Source organism: Eleutherodactylus coqui, chromosome 7 (genome assembly GCF_035609145.1).
Source record: "Eleutherodactylus coqui strain aEleCoq1 chromosome 7, aEleCoq1.hap1, whole genome shotgun sequence".
Lineage (NCBI taxonomy): Eukaryota > Metazoa > Chordata > Amphibia > Anura > Eleutherodactylidae > Eleutherodactylus > Eleutherodactylus coqui.
The window spans coordinates 220,789,777-220,811,394 of record NC_089843.1 but is presented as its reverse complement, the minus strand read 5'-3'; the positions used below and the strand labels follow the sequence as shown (position 1 = coordinate 220,811,394).

Genomic DNA, 21,618 nt, shown 5'->3' with positions numbered 1-21,618 from the left:
ATGGCATGGTCAGCCATGGAGCTCATTCTAAATGGGGATCCTACCGATAGATTAGATTAAAGTAATATATGCAAGTGAAAATTAAATTTAGGGACTTTGGAAAAGTCACTTTTATTTACTGCCTATCTATTTAAAAGTCACTAATCCCAAGTCACACATTTAGGCTGCCTGTCGACGGGTGTTGCGGTATCCAACGGGGAATCTCCGCTGCGGGAGCCACCGCCCGGGAGCAGGAGCTGGCAGACGGATCTCCGCCGGTAGGCTGACTGCGAAGAATCGCGGCCAATTGCAGCATGCTGCTCGGTTTTCACGCCGAGCCGATATACGTCGTCCTCATCTGCAGAGGGGGTGGGGGGGGGGCGATGAAAGAGCCAGGAGCAGGAACTGAGCTCCTGCCCCCTCTCTGCCCCTCTGTACTATTTGCAATGAAAGAAGACGGGACGGGGGCGGGATTAAGTTGTGAGAATTAGCCCCGCCCCGTTCCGCCTCTCCCCATTGCAAATAGTGCAGAGGGCAGAGAGGAGGCAGAGAGGGGCGGGAGCTCAGAGCACTGCTCCTGGCTCTTCCAGCCTCCCCCCCCTGCAGAGAGAGATGACGTATATCGGCTCGGTGTGAAAACCCAGCCGATATACGTTCGTGTGAATCCAGCCTTAAGGTGGTGGCTTGGTGACTACTGACATCCAGGCTGCTGCTCTAATTGCCAAGAGCAGAGAAACTTCAGACCTAGCAGTTTAACCAATTAGATGCTACAATCAATAGCAATTGCGGCATGACAGAGGGAGGGGGCTCTACCGTCCATCAGCACCCCATAGTGTGATTGCAAGGTAACAATAGGTTCTCATCGCATTTGGAAGCCTGACAAAGGCCTCCCCGTCTGCCTGGTAACTCGGCCTATTAAACCCCGCCTCTGGCAGAGTCTAGTAGATTGCTTTTTAATAGACTTAAAAAATGCAGTACATAAGTATTGCAGTGCACTATTCCAGTGATCAATCAATCACATCTTCACCAAATCTGCCATGTGGAAAATTTCCTAAAAAAAAGCAGGGAATAAAACTGCGCTCATCTCCTCAATTTTCCTCTGAACGAGTGCAGATGCTCCGGTGGCTGCCCGCTGGTCTTTGCTTACAGGCTGCCAATGGTGATATGCTTTAGCAGTACCTGACTACTGCAGCCAATCACTGGCCTCAGCAGTCATGTGCCATTATTACTGGTATCACCATGTAGCGGGGAGGAGCGGGGGAGGAACAAGTTTATTAGGCAGCACCAAAGCTTCAAAGCCTGTGCCCAGATGCCAAGCCGCAATGTATAGTTAGAACGTAGACTACTGGGTGCTCCCCGGGCACTTACCACCCTCTTACTTGGTTGCACACAAAGCCTTCAGCAGTAAGCCGGTGGTAGGTAAAGAAAATTGATCCAGGGTGAGTAAAAAAAAAGAACACGTAACAACTCTTTGGTAAGTCTATTCATGTGCGCATATGTATATAAAGATTTTTTTGGGGGGGGGGGTTGTCATTTTGCGGTTTGCCTCAGGCAGAAGGGGTAGGCACACCCCTGGCCTTACCCTATATGGAGTGCCATCTAATTATGGATCTTTTACCAATAGGATGGTATGAACGGCATAGGGAGCACTTGGAAAGCTTACTGCTTGGATCAGAACTATATACTCCACCTATACGCCACTGTATAGGGTCTACACACATCTGTGACTGAAGCATTTATACAGCATTCAGTCCCGTGTCTCAGGATTAGGCACATTATTAGCGCTCCTTCTACTAACTCAACTAACCTCTGCTGGGTGCAGCTATCCATCAGCAATGCGGACTGATGAAAATCGTTGCTAGGGATCTAATTGTTTAAACACATATCAACATTTCTTGGACGGACGTCTGTTGGCCGAAGTATAACTAGCCCTTGATTAAGGCCTCTTTCACACTGGCGACAAATCACAAGATGCGGTTTGCAGTGATGTCGCATGTATGTGAAGCCCATGCTTTCCAATGGGTTCTTTCAGGCTACAAAACATCTCATGTGAAAGAACCCACTGGGAACCCTGAGCTTCACATAGATGCGCTGTGTAGCCCGGGTGAAAGGGGCCTAAGAGACATTCATAATTCACAGTATACATACCATCAAAGGAGAGACTGATTACATGATTGTCATTTTCCATTCTATGCCCCTCCCACTTGTATAACAATCTGCATTCTGCTCCAAAAACACATAAGTCAGAGCAGAAGCCCCCGCGCCGACCTCCCATGTAGTGGCCTGCGCTTGTAACTGCAAGCACTGCTCTCATTGATTTCAATGCCTGCAGTTACCAGCGCTGTCCACTACATGGGAGGTCAGCGCGGAGGCTTCCACTCCGGCCTCTGTTATTGTGGTGCTGACAGCATGTGCCCGCACAGCTGATCGGTTGGGGTCCTGAGCGACGGACCCAGCCGATCAATCTTGATGACCTATCCTGTTGATAGGTCATCAATAGTATTCTTGACCGTAAAACCCCTTTAATTTCCTAGATTGTCTGCTTGTTGTGTTGTACTGGGCTTTCGACATATCCGGGGGTCTTTTTTATAGTTACAACACATAAAAGATTGAAGTGCATAGTTGAAGCGGTATTCTGGCTCCAACAAGTTATCCCCTATCTACGGGATGCTGATCGGTGGGGGTCCAACCACCGGGACCCCACCGATCATGAGAACAGGGGCCCAGTCAGTCCCAGATTGAAGGAAGTGTAGCTTGGGCAGTGCAGGAAGCCATGGAGAGGGGATAAGTTGTTTGAACGGGAATACCCCTTGAAGTTTTACATTTCTGTCGGGTAGAATATTCAAGGCATCCACTTTTTGCCAAGAACGGTCTATTTTGCAGATGGCCGATCCCTCAGCAACGTCGATCCTCAGCCTTGTCTTCTGTTTTCAAGAAACGTGATCGGCACGGACAAGCAGCGGGTTTCATGATCCTTTCTGTTCTCTAAGCCACATTCATCATAAACCATATTAGTCAGCGGAGTCGTTTTGACCTCTTTAATACAAAGTTGATATTTCTACATACATTATGGTGAGTAAATCACATTTCATTGCTGTTTCAATTACAGTTATAAAGAGTTGACAGTTGCACTTTACAATTAAGATGAACAGAGGGTTGAAATTTAGTTTTTATTTTCGGCGTTTCTACGTCATTTTTCCATAATTCGCTGTAAGCAGCGCATCGTACCGCCATTGTCTGTACATTCCGAGTATTGTAGCTGAAGTTCCAGGGGATCCTTAGAAATACAGGCTTTATTCTTGTTTTATGGGACTAGCAGATTGTTCCACATAGAAAGTCGTCTTACAAAATACACACATTTCTGCATTACATACATTCCTTTCGTAATAGGTTATCGTTGGTTGAAAATGGGATTTTTACAAGTTGGTCAATTATTTTAGAATCGAGTGGCTACAAATTACAAACAGTTCAAGGTTGGAGGACATGACCTACTAGGACACCTCGGCAACTCTTCTCTCCTAAAAGAGGGACATTTGAGGATTTCTATGAGCCACTAATGACCTCTGAGCTAACGACGGGCACGGACGGGTGTGAAGGGGCTCGTGAGGCGACTTGTTATTCTATTTACATTTGTTTACGTTTTCTTTTTAAGTAAATAAATATTTTTGGTACATTTATCAGAAGCCCAAGTTCCAGAGTCGGGTGGAATGAGGTGCTAAATTGTCTCTAATCTTTACGAACAATCTGTCTCAATTTATAATAAGGAGTAGAAAAAGTAGACGGAAGAAGAGCAGCTGACTGGGGTGTTTAGTAGCCATCCTCTAGAACATCTCTACAGTGAAAAAATAGACAGTCCTTGAACAGAATATGAACTGTAGAATGTCTCTTCATTACATTGATAGTTTTCTCTTTACAAAAAGGCAATACAATATAAAAAGGGGTCTAATTTTAATGTCACTTAAATGGATACAGATACAATACTTAAAAGCAAGCTACTGATGTACACTCTGAGATATACAAGCTGCACTTTGGATTTTGGACACACTGCATTGTGGACATTAAAAAAAATGGATAAAAAATAAATAAGTAAAAACACATAATTGGCCACAGTCACGTACCTGCTGGACATCGCGTGCCGCAGACTCCTAGCCTATCTCCGCTATCATTTACAATCAACCAAGGAACTTTAAGGAAATGAAAGGTTTTCTTATGTCAATTCTTGTAGGAGAGATCGGATCGGGCTGAAACCTTCGGTGGGGCCTAAAAAAGATATGTGCAAATCGGTTGTAAGAAGTCTTCACAGAACCAGAATTTATAGGAATGTTGCAAGGCAGAAGCCGGCCGCGGCGCCTCGGCGGGTCAATCATCGGCCGCCTGCCTCCTTTTGTTTCCGCCATGGTTTTTTTCCCCCGCAGAGGCTCTTGGTAAAGTTACAACACGCATAAATAACTCTAAATTTACCAAATCACAAACATTGCAGTTATTCTGTCTGAAAAGTTCTACTTTAAGAGTTTGAAAAGAAAATGAGCCTCAAAAATGCAACATCAGTTCCTGCTATCCTCTTATGAAAGAACATACATTGTTACACAAGCTGGGATTACCACTTTTGGTACAAGATCCATGTATATTCAAGAACAGTGATTGAAGTATCACATAAAAGCATTTTAAAATAGAAGTCCCCCGAGTCTCAGAAAGTCTCTTGACACCACAGAGTTCTGAATGTGACATCTGTAGAAACGTGTTAACCTTCCCACCCCTGGTGTTCGAGTCTTTCGGTTTAGGCGCTCGGGCCTTTTAAAAGGGTCAGCAGAAACTGCAATGACGACTGTGGTTGACTGTTCATTTAAGATGGCTTCTTATGTTGCATAGTGATCAAAGCTTCCCAGATACTCCAAACTAGCCTGGTAGCAAAACTGGTATTCATCCTGAAATAGAGAAAAGGAGAATACGAGAATGGATACATTGTAAACACATCGTTTGTTTTCTCTTCGTTACATCGATGCCACGAGAGAATATGTGCTCCACTGATACCGCAATGCTGGACGCCGTGTATGAGCTACCATTAGGAGCGCCTGTCATCGCCCAGGACATGTCTGATTTAGTTCATACTTGTATGCTCAATGAAATAACAGATACCAGAACAGGATGAGCAGAGGAAGAAATACTTCATTAGTCCACTGATAAGGGATGTGAGAGTTTTATGGTCTCTGAATTGGTGTTAGGGGGTCACCAGGCCAGCGTGTTATCTCTTCACATATTCTCCAATGATGCATGAAGTCACTTGATGTTTATAAACTTGTAAAAAACCTGACTATTTGAAAGGTACAAAAACCCAAATAAATCTCCAGTGGTCAGAATGGGATTACATTACCACCCAAGCAAGAGGACTCCTGGAAGCTTCACATAGAAAGGGATAACTAAGCAAGGCAATACTAACCAACCTCTATATATTGGGGGGATAGTTACACAGAGAATGAGCCCCTTAACTTACACTGTGTTGGCCAACATTGCGAAGCAGTAAATGACCCTACCCGGTATCAGAGTCCTGTCTGTTCACCGTACATAGGGCTAGCCATGTACAGTAGATTGACTTAAGCTTTATGAGGGAGATTTATCAACTGGAAAATGATGTAAAATAGGCGCAAATTTTGGTGCAAGCCCATCTTTAGAAAGAAAAAAAACGTTTTTGAAATCTACACTATTCACGCCATTTTTACAAACTCGGCACATGGCTTATTGCTTGGGAGACGGTCTGCCCCGGCCGATCGGTTTAAGTATAATTTACACCAGAGGGGGTATAAATGTGAGGAATCTACTCTTCATACATTCTGCACTTCTCGCTCCAACGGGGATTATATTAAGACTGGCATATAAAACCCTGATCTTAATAACCTGCCCCCGTGTGACCACATTATACATTGTATGCATTATGGTCATAGAGCAAGCTATAGTAAATAAAGGCTTTAAACTACGATGATGCCACATGGCCACAGACAAAATACTAAATGTGCTGGACTTACAACCATAAAACTCCCTCGGGAAGAGGAGATGCGGATCCGGATACAATCTCAAGGTGGTTTCCCATCTTACCTCTGTCTGCACCATTGCGGGTCTTTGAGTTCGCAGCATCTTTACAGTTTGAAATACATCTACCACCCCCTCGTAGCGCATCCTTTCTAGAACTATACTGAGGGTAATGAATACCCCTGTCCTGCCGACTCCAGCACTAGGAAAGAGAGAAATGAACACTTAGAGACATGCAGTGAAAACAGCAAACAGATTTAGGTGCTAAGAGATGTAGCTGCGGAACGACAGCCTTGTGGACGGCGCTGCTTCAAGGTAAATCACTTACAAGCTACCAATGGTTTTAGGTCAATCCATTGTCAGCCTGAAACACTAGTCAATAGTCTGCCAACGGTCCAAGGTCGGCCACACTTGTTTAAAGAGGTTGTCCAAGATAAAGCTATTCTCTCACAACGGCTCACCCGTGGCCAAAACATAAAGAGCCGATACTCCATTTCTTTGCTCCTCACGAGTCTCCTTGGTTGTTCACAGGCTGCAGTCAAGCTGTGACGTCCCGTAAAACAGCTGCTGCAGCCAATGACAGGGCTCAACGATCACAAGATCGGCAGATTTAAGATGGAAATCACTATGACTGCAGCTTGTCTAAAGATCCATGATATATTCTGAGTCTTGCTGTCCAGTGTCTGGGGACAAGCCCATTATTCTTAGTGCTTCCAAGTGTGTTAAAATGTTACATTTATGCCAAGAGGCAGAGACACTTTAATACCCTAGTCGGCCCAGTGCAAGGATATTAAAATAGGCCCCCCACCTATTATAGCTCCTCCCCTTCAAGTCAGTCTAAACACATGACCACTGTGGCCAATCATTGGCCTTAGTGCTACTGAGACCGGTGATTGGCTTATGACAGCTGCACCCAGAAGTGAGCAGAGACAGTGGGACTGCCGCAGCTGGGTACTCAACAGTTGAGGATTTGCTGTTTTATTGTTTTTGGAGCTCAAAAATAGTTTTTCAAATGTATCCACATCCTGAGAAGATGGATAAAGTTGAAAGTAGTGCTATTAACTGGTCCCGGGGCAGATGCACCATTTGCTCTATAGTTAAAGTGGCCCTGCCAAGTGGCTCAGTAAGACGTTAAAGAGCAAATGAACATTTTTGATTGCACTATTTCAGTCACCATCTGGAGTCCATATCTCTTTCTCAGAAACAGAGAAGAGCCCCAACATACAAGCATGATACAGCGGCACACGAAGTCATGGCGGCTCTATGGTATGAACCACAGAGACTCCATCTACAGTCACACGAAAAAGTAAGCGAACCCTTTGTAGTTATCTTGATTTCTGCACTGTTGTCTAATAAAATGTCAGAATTGCCGACAAACACCAACTAAACTAATAACAAGCAGTTGTAAAGTTTATGTCTTTTATTGAGCACATTGAGTAAACTTCCACAGTGCAGGGAGAAAAAGTAAGCCCTTCAATTTAATAACCATGGATCACTCTTTATTTAGAATCACCTCCACCGAACATTTCCTATACGTGAAACAGATTTTCACAACATTTAAGAAGGAATTTAGGACTTTTTTTCCGTTCAAATAGGTTTCAGTTCAGCAATATTTCTGGGATGCCTTGCGTGCACACCCCTCTTAATGTCATTCCAAGGGATCCTAACCGGGCCACTGCAAAATGCAAATAATCTGGTTTTCAACCATTCTTAAGTTGATTTACTAGTGTGCCTTGGGTCGTTGTACTGTTGCAGCACCCAACATCTCCAGTTTGAGGTCATGGACTGCGGCCCTTACATTCTTCTGTAAATTGTTCCTTCAGCGATTGCAGGGCGCTCAGACTCGGAGGGAGTGAAGCTGCCTGAACCATGATGCTCCCTTCACCAAGCTTCACAGCTGGGATGAGGTGTTGGTGTGCAGTGTTCTTCTTCCTCCACACATCAGAGGACATTATTTATAAAGACTTTTACAGCAGTTTGTGTCACAAAATTTTGCTAAAATTTTACAGCTTTTGCTCCTCCACAGCACTCTCCGAAAAAGGGGTGTGGCTTGTCAGGAGGGGTCATGAACCACCAGGACCGACACATTTATGTATAATTTGTGCTAGAAACTAGCCACATCGGATATGGCATACATTTCTGCGTAGGCACATGGAGGAGGAGAGATGGACTGGTGAAAGGTTTATGAACATCCAGGTGGTCTCGCCCAATTTACAGATGGACCACAATGGGGGTGCATCCTGCCTGGGCTCCTGTTAACAGCACTTGGAGGGGTTTTACAGCAGACGTGGCCAGCAGCTCTCTGGTATGGGAGAGGGTTCTAGGCATGTTCTGTCACCTATGCAGAGGTCACTGATCAGGAACAGGGAGGATAAGCTGTGACCATCACTTACAAGTACTCTTGCACAGGCCGACTACATGCCAAAAAACCTTACAAATGAGTGATTTTGACCAACAGTCAAAAACAGTAAAAGCAGAACCCGACAGGATACAGAGTGTCTCAGCTTACTGGAATGAAGCGACTAATAAGGAACTTCTGATTGTAAACAGGGAGTCATTCATCTGTCTGTTCATTGTGAATGGAGGCGGGCAGTCGGAAGAGATCTCCGGGTGGATAGCCTCCATTCACTGAATGACTATCACTGCTGTGTGAAAGGGACGATGGTTATTGGCATGGCTACCAGGCGCTTAACAGTCGTCCTGTGTAAAAACACCCTTACTGTGTATCGTGGATTCGATCTGCTGGATTTTAGGAATTTTCTTTCAAATATAGATTGTAACATTCAAATGTAAAAAAATAATCAGGAATTAAGTTAAACATTAAATACTTGATTTATAGAATAGTGAATTTTTTGACTTCTTTGGCCTCTTTCCCACGGGCAGCAGCAATACAGCCGAGAGAAAATCGCAGTGATATTGCAGCTGTGTTCCTGCAATTTCTATGCAATATCGCAATTTAGTTGTGCTATGTTGTCGCACGACTTTGTAGCGCTCTTTTGCCGGGATTTTCAGGGGGGCTTAAAAATATAAGCCTTATTCTGAAAATAAGCCCTAGCTGCATTTAAAAAAATTAAAAAACCAATACAATAAATAATCTAACAGGCGCTGTCCGCTCGCCGCACTTCTCCTCCTGAAGCTCCGGCACACTTCTACAGTCTTCAGCCTTCAGCCTCTGCTTTCTGGTCTAGGGATTCATAAATCCCACCTCCAGGAAGTGCTGGCTCTGATTGGTTCTCGAGTGCCGCAGCTCAGCCAATCAATGCAGCGCTCGATGAACCAATCACAGTCATTCAATTTAATACTGTATTAAAACACAATAATCAATTTGTTAAAGTAGATAAGTTTTGCAAAAATGTATTTCCTTCTTACCTGCAGTGGACAGATATAGGACCATCTTGCCCAAACTGCTCCTTTGTTTTGTGCACTTGGCCTATGAAATCGATGAAACCTTCACCTGATTTTGGCACGCCTTGTTCTGGCCAATCAGTGAATTGAAACTGCCGTACTGTGCGAGATTGGCCATCCTATATACAGAAAAATATAAAACAATTGTTTAATTTGGGGTTATTTCACATGATGAGTATGAAAGGCGCTGTTCAGCTAAAACACGCCAAATGAAATTCCTGCATTTAGCTGAAGCAGACACGTGGCTGGAGAAGACTTCTCATCCACGGGCAGCATGAACCGGGGTCAGATAGGCTCATTTAGGTTTCATTCTGATGCACTACTACATTTAAAAAAGAAAAAAAAAAAACACACTTAGAAGTTTGACTTGGGGCTGAACTCTTGAGTCAGAGATGGACCGTGCCGACTTCTTTCAGCGCCTGCAGCAAGAAAACTAGCAGCCCTCAGCGTATATGCAAGCAGGGAGAGCAGCTGTTAGCATGCTGCGGGGAGATAAGCAACAACCAGGGAGGAAACAGTGTAGCAAACCTAGGTGGTCAGACACTTTAATAACTTTTTTTACTGCTGCTCCAAAAGCAATCCCAAAATGAAAATTGCACCAAGGAGAGATTGGATAAACTGAAGTTCACCTTTTAGATATTCAAGGTCCAAGTTTACATTATGTGACCTTAAAATGAAGAATAGATTTTATTATAAAACATTTTTATGAAGCTTCAAAAGAAGCCGGAGATGAAAGCTCTACCATATTTAGCAGCAAGGTTCTGATGGTTTTGTTGACCAGGTAAGGATAAGTTGCACATTCTTTCTCAGGCTTACCTCCCTGCTGTGTGAATATTGTGTATCAGCAAGAAGAGGGACCAATCAGGGCTACTCTCCTATGTGGTCCATCATCCAGAGAGGAATATTCCCTTGTCCTCTGCTACTGTATGCAGTCTACTGCACACACATTGAGTATACCAGCAGGCGCCCCCTCCCCAGCTGAGACTGCAGCACATGGCCTGCTTGCCCCTCCTCAGCTATGCCGCTGGTTTAGGAGAATATCTATCCAAAGTAACTTGTAAAAGAAAGAAAATTCATCGGGTTTCCAGTTTCTCCAGGCCACTTCAACCTCCTCCGGCTCTTACTGCTAAAGAACCTGTGGCGGTAGAAAGAACCAATCCCCTGACCAAGGAGCGTCTGAGGCGGAATATGCAAAATGCATGTTTGTACTGCAATAGTAATGGACACTACCTAAAGTCTTGTCCAGTCAATCCAGGGAATTTCCGCCATCTAGGCCCACTTGGAGAGGCTACTCCAAGTGACAGAGTCCTCCTCTTCAAAATTTCAGCTTCATGCATCTATGGAGGCATACCTGAATTCCGTCTCTGCCAGGAATTTCATCAACCGGGATCAGGTAGTCAAGAACAGGATACCCATGCTACTCCTGAAGAAATGCATCTTTGTCACTTCCGTGGATGGGGCGCTCCTGTCTGACGTCATCAAGTTTGTCATGGGCTCTTCGGATCTGCAAATTGGGATTCTGTATAGAGAGAAGATTTCCCTGCCAGTCCTACCCAGTTCCATGGACTTGATGTTGTTGGGACTTCCTTGGCTCCATCTGCACTCACCAGTCATAGACTGGCATACTGGAGCAAACTGCTCCAAGTGTGCTCTTACTCGTCCGGTTGCCAACCCTAAGGTTTGGTCACCCAAAGCAGAAGAGGCCTTTTCTAAACTCAAGCGGATGTTCACCAGTGCTCCCATTCTTCACCATCTGGACATCTCTTAATCTGTTGGTTGACGCCTCTTCTCTGGGGGCTCTCTTGTACCAGAAAAACTCCAAAGGTAAAAATGTCACCTGCAGCTCCTTCTCTAAATTGTTCACAGCTACAGAGAGAAACTATCAATCAGTGAGCAAAAGCTACTGGACGTAAAGCTGGCTTTGGAGGAATGGAGACATCTGATAGAAGGATCCATCCATTCCATTCTTACACTGACCATAAGAACCTATATTCAATCTGCACAGCATTCACCTCCTTGCCGAGCCCACTGGATGCCGTTCTTCGCCAGATTAAACTTGTTGCTACATTTCTACTTTGCTGAAAAGTGTAAAAAGCAGACGCTTTGTCAGAGTTTCGAACCATCAGATGACAGTTCTTAACCTTCGTTCATTATAGAATGGTCTCCACCAACACCACACACCTCTGAGACATACCTCCAGGCAAAACTTTTCTTTCAGCAGCCCAAAGGTCTCATATTTTAGCCTGGAGACATGATTCCAAGTTGCAGGACCTCCAGGGTATAGGATACTACTTGAATTCATTTCCTGCAATTACTGGTGGCCACTTTTGAAAAGGACATTAAGGAATATGTAGCTATTTGTCAAACCTGTGCAAGGAACAAACTGTCACTTCAGCACCCAGCTGGACTACTCCATCCACTACCACTTCCACAGTCACCTTGCTTACACTTCATTCCCAATCTCCCAAAATCCAGAATCTGGATGTAAAATTGCACTTCCCCCTCTGCATACCATCCTCAGTGCAATGGCCAGGCGAAACTGACTACTCAGTCGCTGGAGTATCTCCGTCACTTTGCATCCTCCCAGCAGGACATTTCTTCATCCTGGGCCGAATTACTCCACAACAACCATGGCAACCAATCCTCAGATGTAACACCATTCTTTGTAAATTATGTTCACCATCCTCCAGGTACCTTTGCCTGTTTCCTCTTCCGTAGATGTGCCCGAAAATTTGGCACCAGACTAAAAAATTCCCTTGCTCATGCCGCTAACCTCATCAAGAGGGCTGCTGATAACGAGGAGAATAAGACCCGATTCCCATAGCATTACATCATACTGCGATTGGGCAGGCAGTCTATCAAGCCACCCCATGGGCCTTTCAGAAGGACCCCGACTGCCATGACACACGCATGGCTGCCTGCGATCTCATCGCAGGGGAGCTATACGGGACCCCCGAACATCGTTCAGGGGATTTAAATGTTGCTGTCAGAATTGACTGCACATTTAAAGGGTTAACAGCTCCGATGATCTGCGCGGCTTATTGGAGCTGTTGCCGCCAGGTGTCAGAGTAAGAAACAGCCGACAGCTGCGATGTATGGAGGGAGATCGCCGTGTGATGTTCCTTCATACATGTCCTGCAGCTGCAGGATGTAAAAAAACGATAGGCCGGTCACTAAGGGGTTAAACAATGACAACAAATTTATATAATTGAACGTCTCGTAAACTTACCCTGGCATCTGTGACTTTAAATTCTCTCAAGATATATTGAGGCATATTATATTCAGCCATAGGATCAACTACAAAATATTGATATCGAGCGGAGCGCTCAGCGGGCCAATATTGATGACATTTTTCCTGTAAAGTAACAAAAATGATTGATTTATTTTGAGAACAAGTCATTTTTAGAAGCAGAGCAAATAGGAGTCAGTAAAACATAGATAAAGTGTAGACTAGAGATGAGCGAGCACACTGGTCCGAGCTTGATACTCGTTCGAGTATTAGGGTGCTCGAGATGGTCGTTACTCGAGACGAACACCACGCGGTACTCGTCTCGATTAAACGAGCACTAACCATTGAATTCAATGGAGCCGGCAATACAGCCGGCTCCATTGAAAGCAATGGGCTGCCGGCGAGCGCGGGATGAATTTTCGGGAAGGGCTTAAAAATATAAGCCCTTCCCTGAAAATCATCCTAAAATGTGTAAAAATAAAAAAATAAAGTATACTCACCGTTCTGCTGCAGCCGGAGTTCAGCCGAGTCTGGCCGGCAGTTCTCCTGAACTGCTTTCTGTAGTATTCAGCAGGTGGGGATTTAAAATCCCCGCCTGCTGAATGAGCTGCCTCTGATTGGTCACAGCCTCACCAATCAGAGGCAGCTCTCACTCACACCCATTCATCCAGCGCTCGCCGGCAGCCCATTGCTTTCAATAGAGCCGGCTGTATTGCCGGGGCCATTGAATTCAATGGGCTAACATTGTTCTTCTCTGCCACAGCTGTTACTGTGGCAGAGGAGAAAGATCGTTGTGCTGACAGTGCGGGAAGGGGGGGGGTGTCTCACTCTTGCCACTATTGTGGCTTAATAGTGAGACCTCGGAGCCCGAAATGCAGCCCTGCATGTTGCTCCTCGCCTGCCCTATCCATTTCTGTGTTTTTTACATGACTTTGGTGATTTGCTAAGATTTTCACAAATGAAAACCTTAGCGGAGCACCAGTCATATACAAAAATGCTTGAGTCGCCCATTGACTTCAATGGGGTTCGTTACTCGAAACGAACTCTCGAGCATCACTGAAAGTTCGACTCGAGTAACGAGCACTCGAGCATTTTGGTGCTCGCTCATCTCTAGTGTAGACGTTTGGTGGGGAATTTACACAGCTAAAATTGGTTAAAAAGGTCACAAATCTCAGTGAAAGCCCCCCTGCACAAATATTGGGACTTTATTAAATTCACAACTAGCTACGCCACTTATTGTGGGCACAGTTCTTCAGAAGTTGGCATGGCTGTCCCAGAAATCTAGTAATAGCTGGTGTAAACTTCTGTGAAGGCGGAAGGACGGCCCAATGTGCACTTAAAGGGGTTTTCCAAGGAGAATACTACTGATGATTATCCTTGTAGGTCATCAATAGTTGATCAGCTGGGGTCCGTCGCTTGGGACCCCGACCGATCAGCTGAGCGGGCGCATGCTGTCAGGGCTGCAAACACAGAGGTCGGAACGGAAGTAACTGCAGGCACGGCTCTCAATCAATGCGAGGTCGTCAATAGCATTCTCCCCTTTAATGCATGAACACGCACGCGCCTCCTCATACGTTATGACCAGCATTGTGTTACAATTCTAATTATACTACGTAATACCTAAATACAGCATATAATCCTCTTTGCATCTTGGTATCATGGCTATACTTGGTTTCTGTTGCCCCTGAACAGCAGAATAACGGTCCTCACAGCTATTCTATACAGTACAAATTTTTTTGAAAACTTAGAGGCCCACGTTAAGGAGGTTGTCCAATTGTAGACTATTAATAGCCCATCCACAGGTTAGTCCATCAATAGTGCAGGAAGCAGACAGCTCCATTCCAACTGCAGTGGCCAGGCTTGGATTTGCACACAATGTTCCCATTCACTTCAATGAGAATTTTGCCTGCATTACAAAGCTGTCTGCTTCCTGCAGAATCTAGATCTATGCACAAGTGCTTTGGCCTGGTGAACAGTTAGGCTGCCTGTCCACGGGCGTTTTTCAATTGCGTTCCCCGCGTTGATAATCCGGCTGTGGGGAACGCAATGCACGCTTTCCATAGCGTTGGTATGGAAAGCGCAGCTGCCCCCTGTCCACGAGCGGAGAACCATCGGGATTCTCCACTCGCGGCCGGCAATTCTCAGCATGCTGTGAATTGCCGTGATTCTCCGCGGTCAACCTATCTGTCAGATAGGCTGACCGCAGAGATCCATCTGCAGGCTCTTGCTCCGGGGCGGTGGCTCCCGTGGTGGAGATCCGCCGCGGGATACCGCAATGCCTGTGGACAGGCAGCTTTAAGACCGATTTACACACAGATAATCTTTCAAAAGTGCTGCGGAATAAGTTGGCGCTATACAAATAAAGATTATTATTATTATTGAAAGATCAGCGATTGTTTTGCATAAAGTACTAAAAGGCATTAATTGCTATTAGTACTTTATCAGCGTCATTTGCATGCAAATGAGCTTCTGGGAGCTGTTGCAGAACTCAGCTGAAGGTCTGAGCTCTGTAATTAGCTCCATTGTTCAGCTATGGGCTGCTAAGAGAAAGCTATGTAATCTCTAGCTTCCTGTGGGGAATTCAGCATCGTGGAGAGCAGAAGACAGCGTGCGGTCCTGCTAATTAGCTGTTCTGCCAAACAATAATTTTCAAGCAGAACTGAAAACTGTAGTTTGGCAGAAAACTGAAAGATGGGCATTCAGACAATGATTATCGCTCAAAAGACGGCTTTATATTATTGTCTAAATGGGCTTTTAATCAGTGGGGATTCCAGGCAGCAGACCCCCACTGATTCTGCAGATAGGTTATCAATAGTTTACAACTGGACAACCCCTTTAAGTCATTGGGATCTGTCATATACATCTTGTAAAAATGGACCCCATGGCTCCGATGTGAACACAACCTAATATAATGAATGGTACACACAAGTATATCAAGTTCAGAATTGGTATATGTAGTACATCTTTCATTTTGCACTTTACTAGTTCTATACCTTGAAGTACAACGCGACAACATGTGTTTTTTCCATCGGAACCATTTAAGGTTATATTATAATTGATTGGGCCAACGACTGCGAACTCCTGTGCCTCTCAGCATCCCCCATTTGTGCATACACTGGTCTTTCTACTATACGCTTATGATAGTCACAGAACCAACCCAGTGAATCTTTCAGCACAACTCTAACAAAACAGGGTCTGTGGATATATAGACTGAAGAATCAATAACTCACTCGGCCAATTTCTCTAAGTTTTGTTAGCATTACAACAATTGTGGAGTTGTTTTCCCATAACATTCTCCAGAAATCTTCGGTGGTCTCTGCAAGGGGTCCTTGTGTTGCAATGTAAGCTTTTTGTTGCCTAGAAAGTAAGACAATATATTAGTATCTCCAGATTGTAGGTTTAGGATAAGATGATCTAAAGGCTCCGGCGTACCTGTATCCATCTATGAAACTGGCATTTATATAATCGGAGCCCTCCACACCTCTGATTGGCTGCAGGCAGACCCTCGTGGTTTCATATGGCATGATGTTCACAAGGCGATTCTTAAATTTGTTGCATGGAAGATTGGCACTGATAAATCTGGAAGTGTGAGCTTTCGAATTGGCAAGGCGCTGAGCATGCAGAAAAACAAAGTCATTACTTTACAGAATTGTGAATGAACTTGAATCGGATACATTTGTACTGTTTGCAAGGAGATCTGATGTGTGAAGTCAGCAGAAGCAGCCCAAGTTAGAACGGTCTAAAACCATCATCAATACGTATAACGAAAGCCAAATCTTTATAACGGCGCAGAATGGTGGAAGCAGGAAGGGCTCTTCGGGTGCAGTTTGGATGCTGTCCCCAAAGTTATCTAAATTGCAGGTAAAAGACCTTCTGTTCAGGTAATTTGGAGAAGCCTCTTTGGCTGCTCTTAGCGGCAGCGCTAGAACAAGACCTGAAGATCCAGCTCTTCTTCCACCATTCTGTGCAATCCGGTTCACCAGGCAGGATTCATGGCAGCGGCCTCCACTGAGACATTCTGACCACGTGGGTTTTCTCCATTCACCTGGAGTTGCTCGTCTTCTTTTCTACTTCCGTATCATACTGCTTTTAGTACAACTGTTCACATGAGGCTATCCGGTAGAGTTTGCTGCTCTGGTCGATTGGTTAAAATGGTCCACCAACAAGTAGCGCCTGGCAATAATTACATTACATGCCGTCTATTGCAATCAGTGGGCCGTCCGTATTACACAAACATGACGGTTTCTCTAGAGAAAAATGCTTTTGTAGCCACTTTGGCTAATAGAGGAGGTTCCTGAACAGGGTCTACCTGTCCCTATTAACTCCAAATTAATAATACCCCTGATTGGGGGATTAATACGTTTCCCGTACCACAATGCCCATCTGATCTTATTTTTAACATAAGATTTATGCTTCCCATATCTCAAAAAATGGAATAGAAAGTGATCAAAAGGTTGTAAACAAAACTAAACTGTTCAGGCGGGGACAAAAAATTTAAAAATATCTGGTCTTGAAAGAGTTAAAATACTTTACTGAAAGAGTAGTAGATGCCTGGAATAATTTTGCAGTAGATATGGTTGGAAAATCAGCACTAAATGGCCTGAAGCTGCTGGGATAAGCATAGATGTATCCGAAATAATAGAAGGGGGGACCAGAAGGACTCTTTCTCTGCCGTCAATGTAATAACTTGTCATGTGACCTCATATACTGTAAGAGGAGAGCGATTTTAAGTCAACCGCAAGTGGCAAATGCTGTCATGTATCTTGCAACATCTGTTGTACTTTGTCCTAAACTGGACAATCCTCTGTGACTGTCATATGGATTTGGGTGCTCGGACAGCAGTGAATAGACTCCTTTCTGCCCCCCCAGCATTCTTCATTGCCTGCTTGCAGTATTTAATGGCCAGGTGAACTGACAGATATTACTCACAGGTGGACTGTGAGGGCAGAGCGCTTGTTCTTTTATGTGCTAACTCTTTTATCACCGATGTTCTTACCTTGAACTCCAACTCCATGCCTGTTACATGTTCTCCTGTCTCAATCTGGGCTAGCTTCTGAATATATGTATACAGATTTCTAGCTGGAACTTCTGTGTTTCCACATGCCACGGCTTCAAACAAGGCATCATGAATAAAGCTGTACTGGTCCTCGGTCTGGACCATATAGTTCCTCTGGGAGCGCATTAATGTCACATGACCATATATATCGACGGTTTTCTCATGCTTTATTCTCTCGAGCATTGCATCAATAACAATGAAACAGCCGGTTCGCCCAACTCCAGCACTAGAAGAAAGAAACATTTACAAAAATGAGCATCCAGCGGCCATGTGCTGGGATTAAGAGCAAACTATAGGGCTTCAGATGGAAATATACATACGTACTTCAATCAGCACACGGACCAAGGACTCGGGGCGGTTATAAGCCACACACTATTTTAGCTTTTATGTGCATTTCCGTATTCTTAAATGGGCCGTCCACCCTTATGTTATACAAGATGATTAGTGAAGACACAAACTGTAAAAATCCGTTCGCTGAGTGTTACGCAGAGCATCAACCTTGCTGTATCACCATCTCCTGCCTTAAGTTTGTGTTGGGGCAGTTGCTAGGCGACCACACTGCTGCGGCCCAGCCTCATTTGGAGAAGACTTTCTCATTGGCTAGCCTCTCTCTAAATATCCCTAGCTTCTGCAGTTGTCACTGGTTATAACGTATGCTATGTGCCTTTAAATACAGTGGGGCAGGTTTATTAATACTGTCTAATACACAGCACAAACTGACTAGAAATGCCCCAGATTTATCCCAGTAGTTCATGCTGGATAATACATAAGGTGCATCTTTCGACTGTCTACCCCAACTTTATATCACCTATTATTGGGCTTAGTTTTACAATAGTTTCTGCACTAAAATTTAGATTTTTGACCGCCTTTCTGCAAAGCCAGGCCCCTTTTCAGATTTGGAAAAAAAAAGTATGTGGAAATGTTTAAAACGGTCATAAATGTTGTACAAGGAATGCAAGACATTCAGGTCTGTTTACTGGAGCGGTTTCCATAGTAAACCTGCCCCAGTATTTCTTGTTTCCTCCTAGAGCTACATCTTATTCCTAGCTAAGCCCTTAGCCCACTAGGAGGCAAAACAAAGATGGAAAATAAATGTAATACAGTTTTAGAACTGGGCTGACCATGCTGTTGGCTACAGGCTCTACCGTAGGGACGGGCTGCAGCTCAATGGGGAATCATTTTGCATAAACTATTAAGTAGCTACTCAGCTACTTAAGAGTAATTAAGTGTGAAAATGAAGCCTTCACTGAATGCAGTTAATAGCCGGAGGGCTCTTATCAGCTTTCAGTTCCTTTGTTCTCCACGGGAAAACAATGCTATCAGCACTCCCGTGGAGAACTGCTGATAAGGCTGACAGATGATTTTTAGGTTGGACTGAATTTAACAATCAGCTAGCAGTGCACGATGGTCGCGCGTTTTGAAGCAACGATTATCGCTGAAGCAATCGCTTTTTAGCGATTTTTGAGCGATCATCGCTCCGTGTAAATGGGCCTTAAGTAGTGACTGGAGTTGAGGGAATTTGTTATTAGAGAATGATTATATAAATCAAGTTTTTGACGTGTTTTCAAATTATTTTTGCAGATTAAAAAAAAATCTATCTATATTATCAAAAGAATCCTAAAATCCTACAGTTTTCACACTGACCACTGAGCCCATTAACTGCTACTTCCTGTGCTGTTGTGAAAACTTTTCCATAGTGGTCTCGCTACCTGTATCAGCACAAACTTGATTACAATGAAAGCTAACTCCTATGTATAGATAACACAGGATCGCACCATTCACAATAGGTGATTGTCACAGCTCACCTCCTCCAACTCCCTGCACAATAACCTCTTACACATGTCGCAGAGCCTAGAACACTCTCCGACAGAAGTAAATGGATTCCCTTCTGCCCATTGTCTCTATGGCCCATGAGGCTTTAGTAACCCATATCAAAGTGCTAACGACCACTCGTCCATCCGTCCGTGTGTGCGTGAGTTGAATGCAGAGCCTGGCAGCACCTGTGCATGTCAGTTACCAGCTCTTAGCTCCACCCCCTGATCACATCAGTTGTATGGATACAGCAGTACTCAGTCTGGCAGTTTGTATCTAGTTGTGACACAGCTGCACACCTGTGTGGAGACTCCCATAAATGACACCAATAAATGTCCACATACATAGCTCGTGTGCTGACAGGACCTGTGATGATGTCACCGTCATGTGACCAGTCACATGGTCCACATACATAGCTGGCAGTGCATATTGACCAACAACATTGCAGCATAGTCCTTCCCCGCTATCTTCACATCTCCTGAATGTGATATCATGTCATCTCCAGTGCTAAAGCCAACAACACTAGTCCAGCCTTCATCTAATCGTCAGTTGAAGTTAGTAAATCCCATGCAGCTCATATGCGAAAGCAACAAAGCAGAGCTGTGTGTGTGACGTGCATGTAGCAGAGCTGTGTGTGTGTGACTTGCATGTAGTAGAGCTATGTGTGTGTGACTTGCATGTAGCAGAGCTGTGTGTGTAACTTGCATGTAGCAGAGCTATGTGTGTGTGTGATATACATGTAGCAGAGCTGTGTGGCGCATTGCACGACCAGAAAAACTGGTACTATAATTTCCTATTAATTACTAGTCTTTCAATACTGTTACCTGAAGCTTGGGCAAGTTGGCAGCTCCCATAGCCATGTATAGACAACAGAATAAATATATTTCACTATCTGGTTTTTAATTACTAAGAAAAATACAGGTACAACATTCCCTTTAAAGGTCTCCACTTAGTAATTAGTTGGTTCTCATACTTGCTATAAGGATGTGTTTTTTGTTCAAATCAGTTGTCTTAGTGTCTTGAAGTAAAAGTGACTGTACCTGCAGTGTACAACAATGGGTCCTGCGTCTGGAGGGTTGCAAGTTTTTACTCTTCTGAGGAATGCCAGGAATGGGGTCGGGTACTCAGGGACTCCATGGTCTGGCCAGGCAGTGAACTGGAATTGTCGTACTTCTCGCTTTTCACTGGAACCATTCTGTAAACAAGAACTTCTTGTCAGTCAGCCAATTAAATGGACATTCATCCCAGAGAAAAAGTCAAGGAAAGTCAGGCAGCAGTCACAAGAGAAGTAAAAGAGCCATTCTGCATATCCGGGCCCAAAACATATTGCACATGTAAACAAGCCAAAATGCATTCTAGTGACTATAGACCAGTGTTCCCAGCCCCAGTCCTCAGGGACCCCAACAAGTCATGTTTTCAGGATGTCCTCAGTGTTGCACAGGTGATGTAATTATTGTCGGTGCCTCAGACATTGCCACAGGGGTTCTTACCATAGGATATCCTGAAGACATGACCTGTTGGGGTCCCTGAGGACTGGAGTTGGGGACCCCTGCTGTAGACTGAGAGCATTTAACATACCTTATGTAGGGAAAAGGTTCGCACACAGAAAGTCGCCAGTTCAATTGTATCTAGTAGTGTGACTTGAATCATTCCATATGTATCGGCGCCTCTGCTTGGCCAATACTGGTCACATTTTATCTGTAAGAAATGAAGGTACTTGTGAGGTCATTCCAATCTACTGAAGTAACTGCAAAGCAGGAAGATACCGGCGTCAGTCACACAAGTGATTTGTTGTGGCTTGCTTCATTCTTTAACAGAACAGATCTTCACAGACTAGACCCATTATATAGAGAACCTATAGAAGAGGCACGGGGTAACCTGCTCCAGAGACTGGCACTGCGCCAAATGAATGCCAACCCAAATGTCCGTTCTTTCACTACCCTCTTTGCCCAATTTGTTGGAGTACCCAGAAACACCACTGGTCATTACTTTCCAGACTAAGGGCCTTTTCACACAAGCGTTTCGCTAATCCGTTGCGGGAACAGCAAAATGAGGGAAAAAAACAACGTTTAGGTTTCCAAGCCAATAGAAATGTATCGAAGCAGAAAGTCTT

At 44.4% G+C, this 21,618-nt stretch overlaps 1 protein-coding gene across 12 annotated transcripts in view; it reads right to left on the bottom strand.

Moving 5' to 3' along the window:
* Nucleotides 1-3,003: 3,003 nt before the first annotated feature.
* Nucleotides 3,004-21,618, bottom strand: part of PTPRS (protein tyrosine phosphatase receptor type S) — a 240,551-nt gene continuing 221,936 nt past the window's right edge. For all 12 annotated transcript variants that reach the window (XM_066574433.1, XM_066574437.1, XM_066574434.1 and 9 more), the window contains 9 exons: nucleotides 21,084-21,203; nucleotides 20,546-20,700; nucleotides 17,634-17,919; nucleotides 16,070-16,248; nucleotides 15,868-15,994; nucleotides 12,638-12,763; nucleotides 9,373-9,527; nucleotides 6,070-6,205; nucleotides 3,004-4,904 (listed from right to left, as the gene is read on the bottom strand). In XM_066574433.1, coding sequence (XP_066430530.1) covers nucleotides 4,836-4,904; nucleotides 6,070-6,205; nucleotides 9,373-9,527; nucleotides 12,638-12,763; nucleotides 15,868-15,994; nucleotides 16,070-16,248; nucleotides 17,634-17,919; nucleotides 20,546-20,700; nucleotides 21,084-21,203 — 1,353 coding nt within the window. In that variant the 3' untranslated portion in view covers nucleotides 3,004-4,835. The remainder of the gene's footprint in view (nucleotides 4,905-6,069; nucleotides 6,206-9,372; nucleotides 9,528-12,637; nucleotides 12,764-15,867; nucleotides 15,995-16,069; nucleotides 16,249-17,633; nucleotides 17,920-20,545; nucleotides 20,701-21,083; nucleotides 21,204-21,618) is intronic.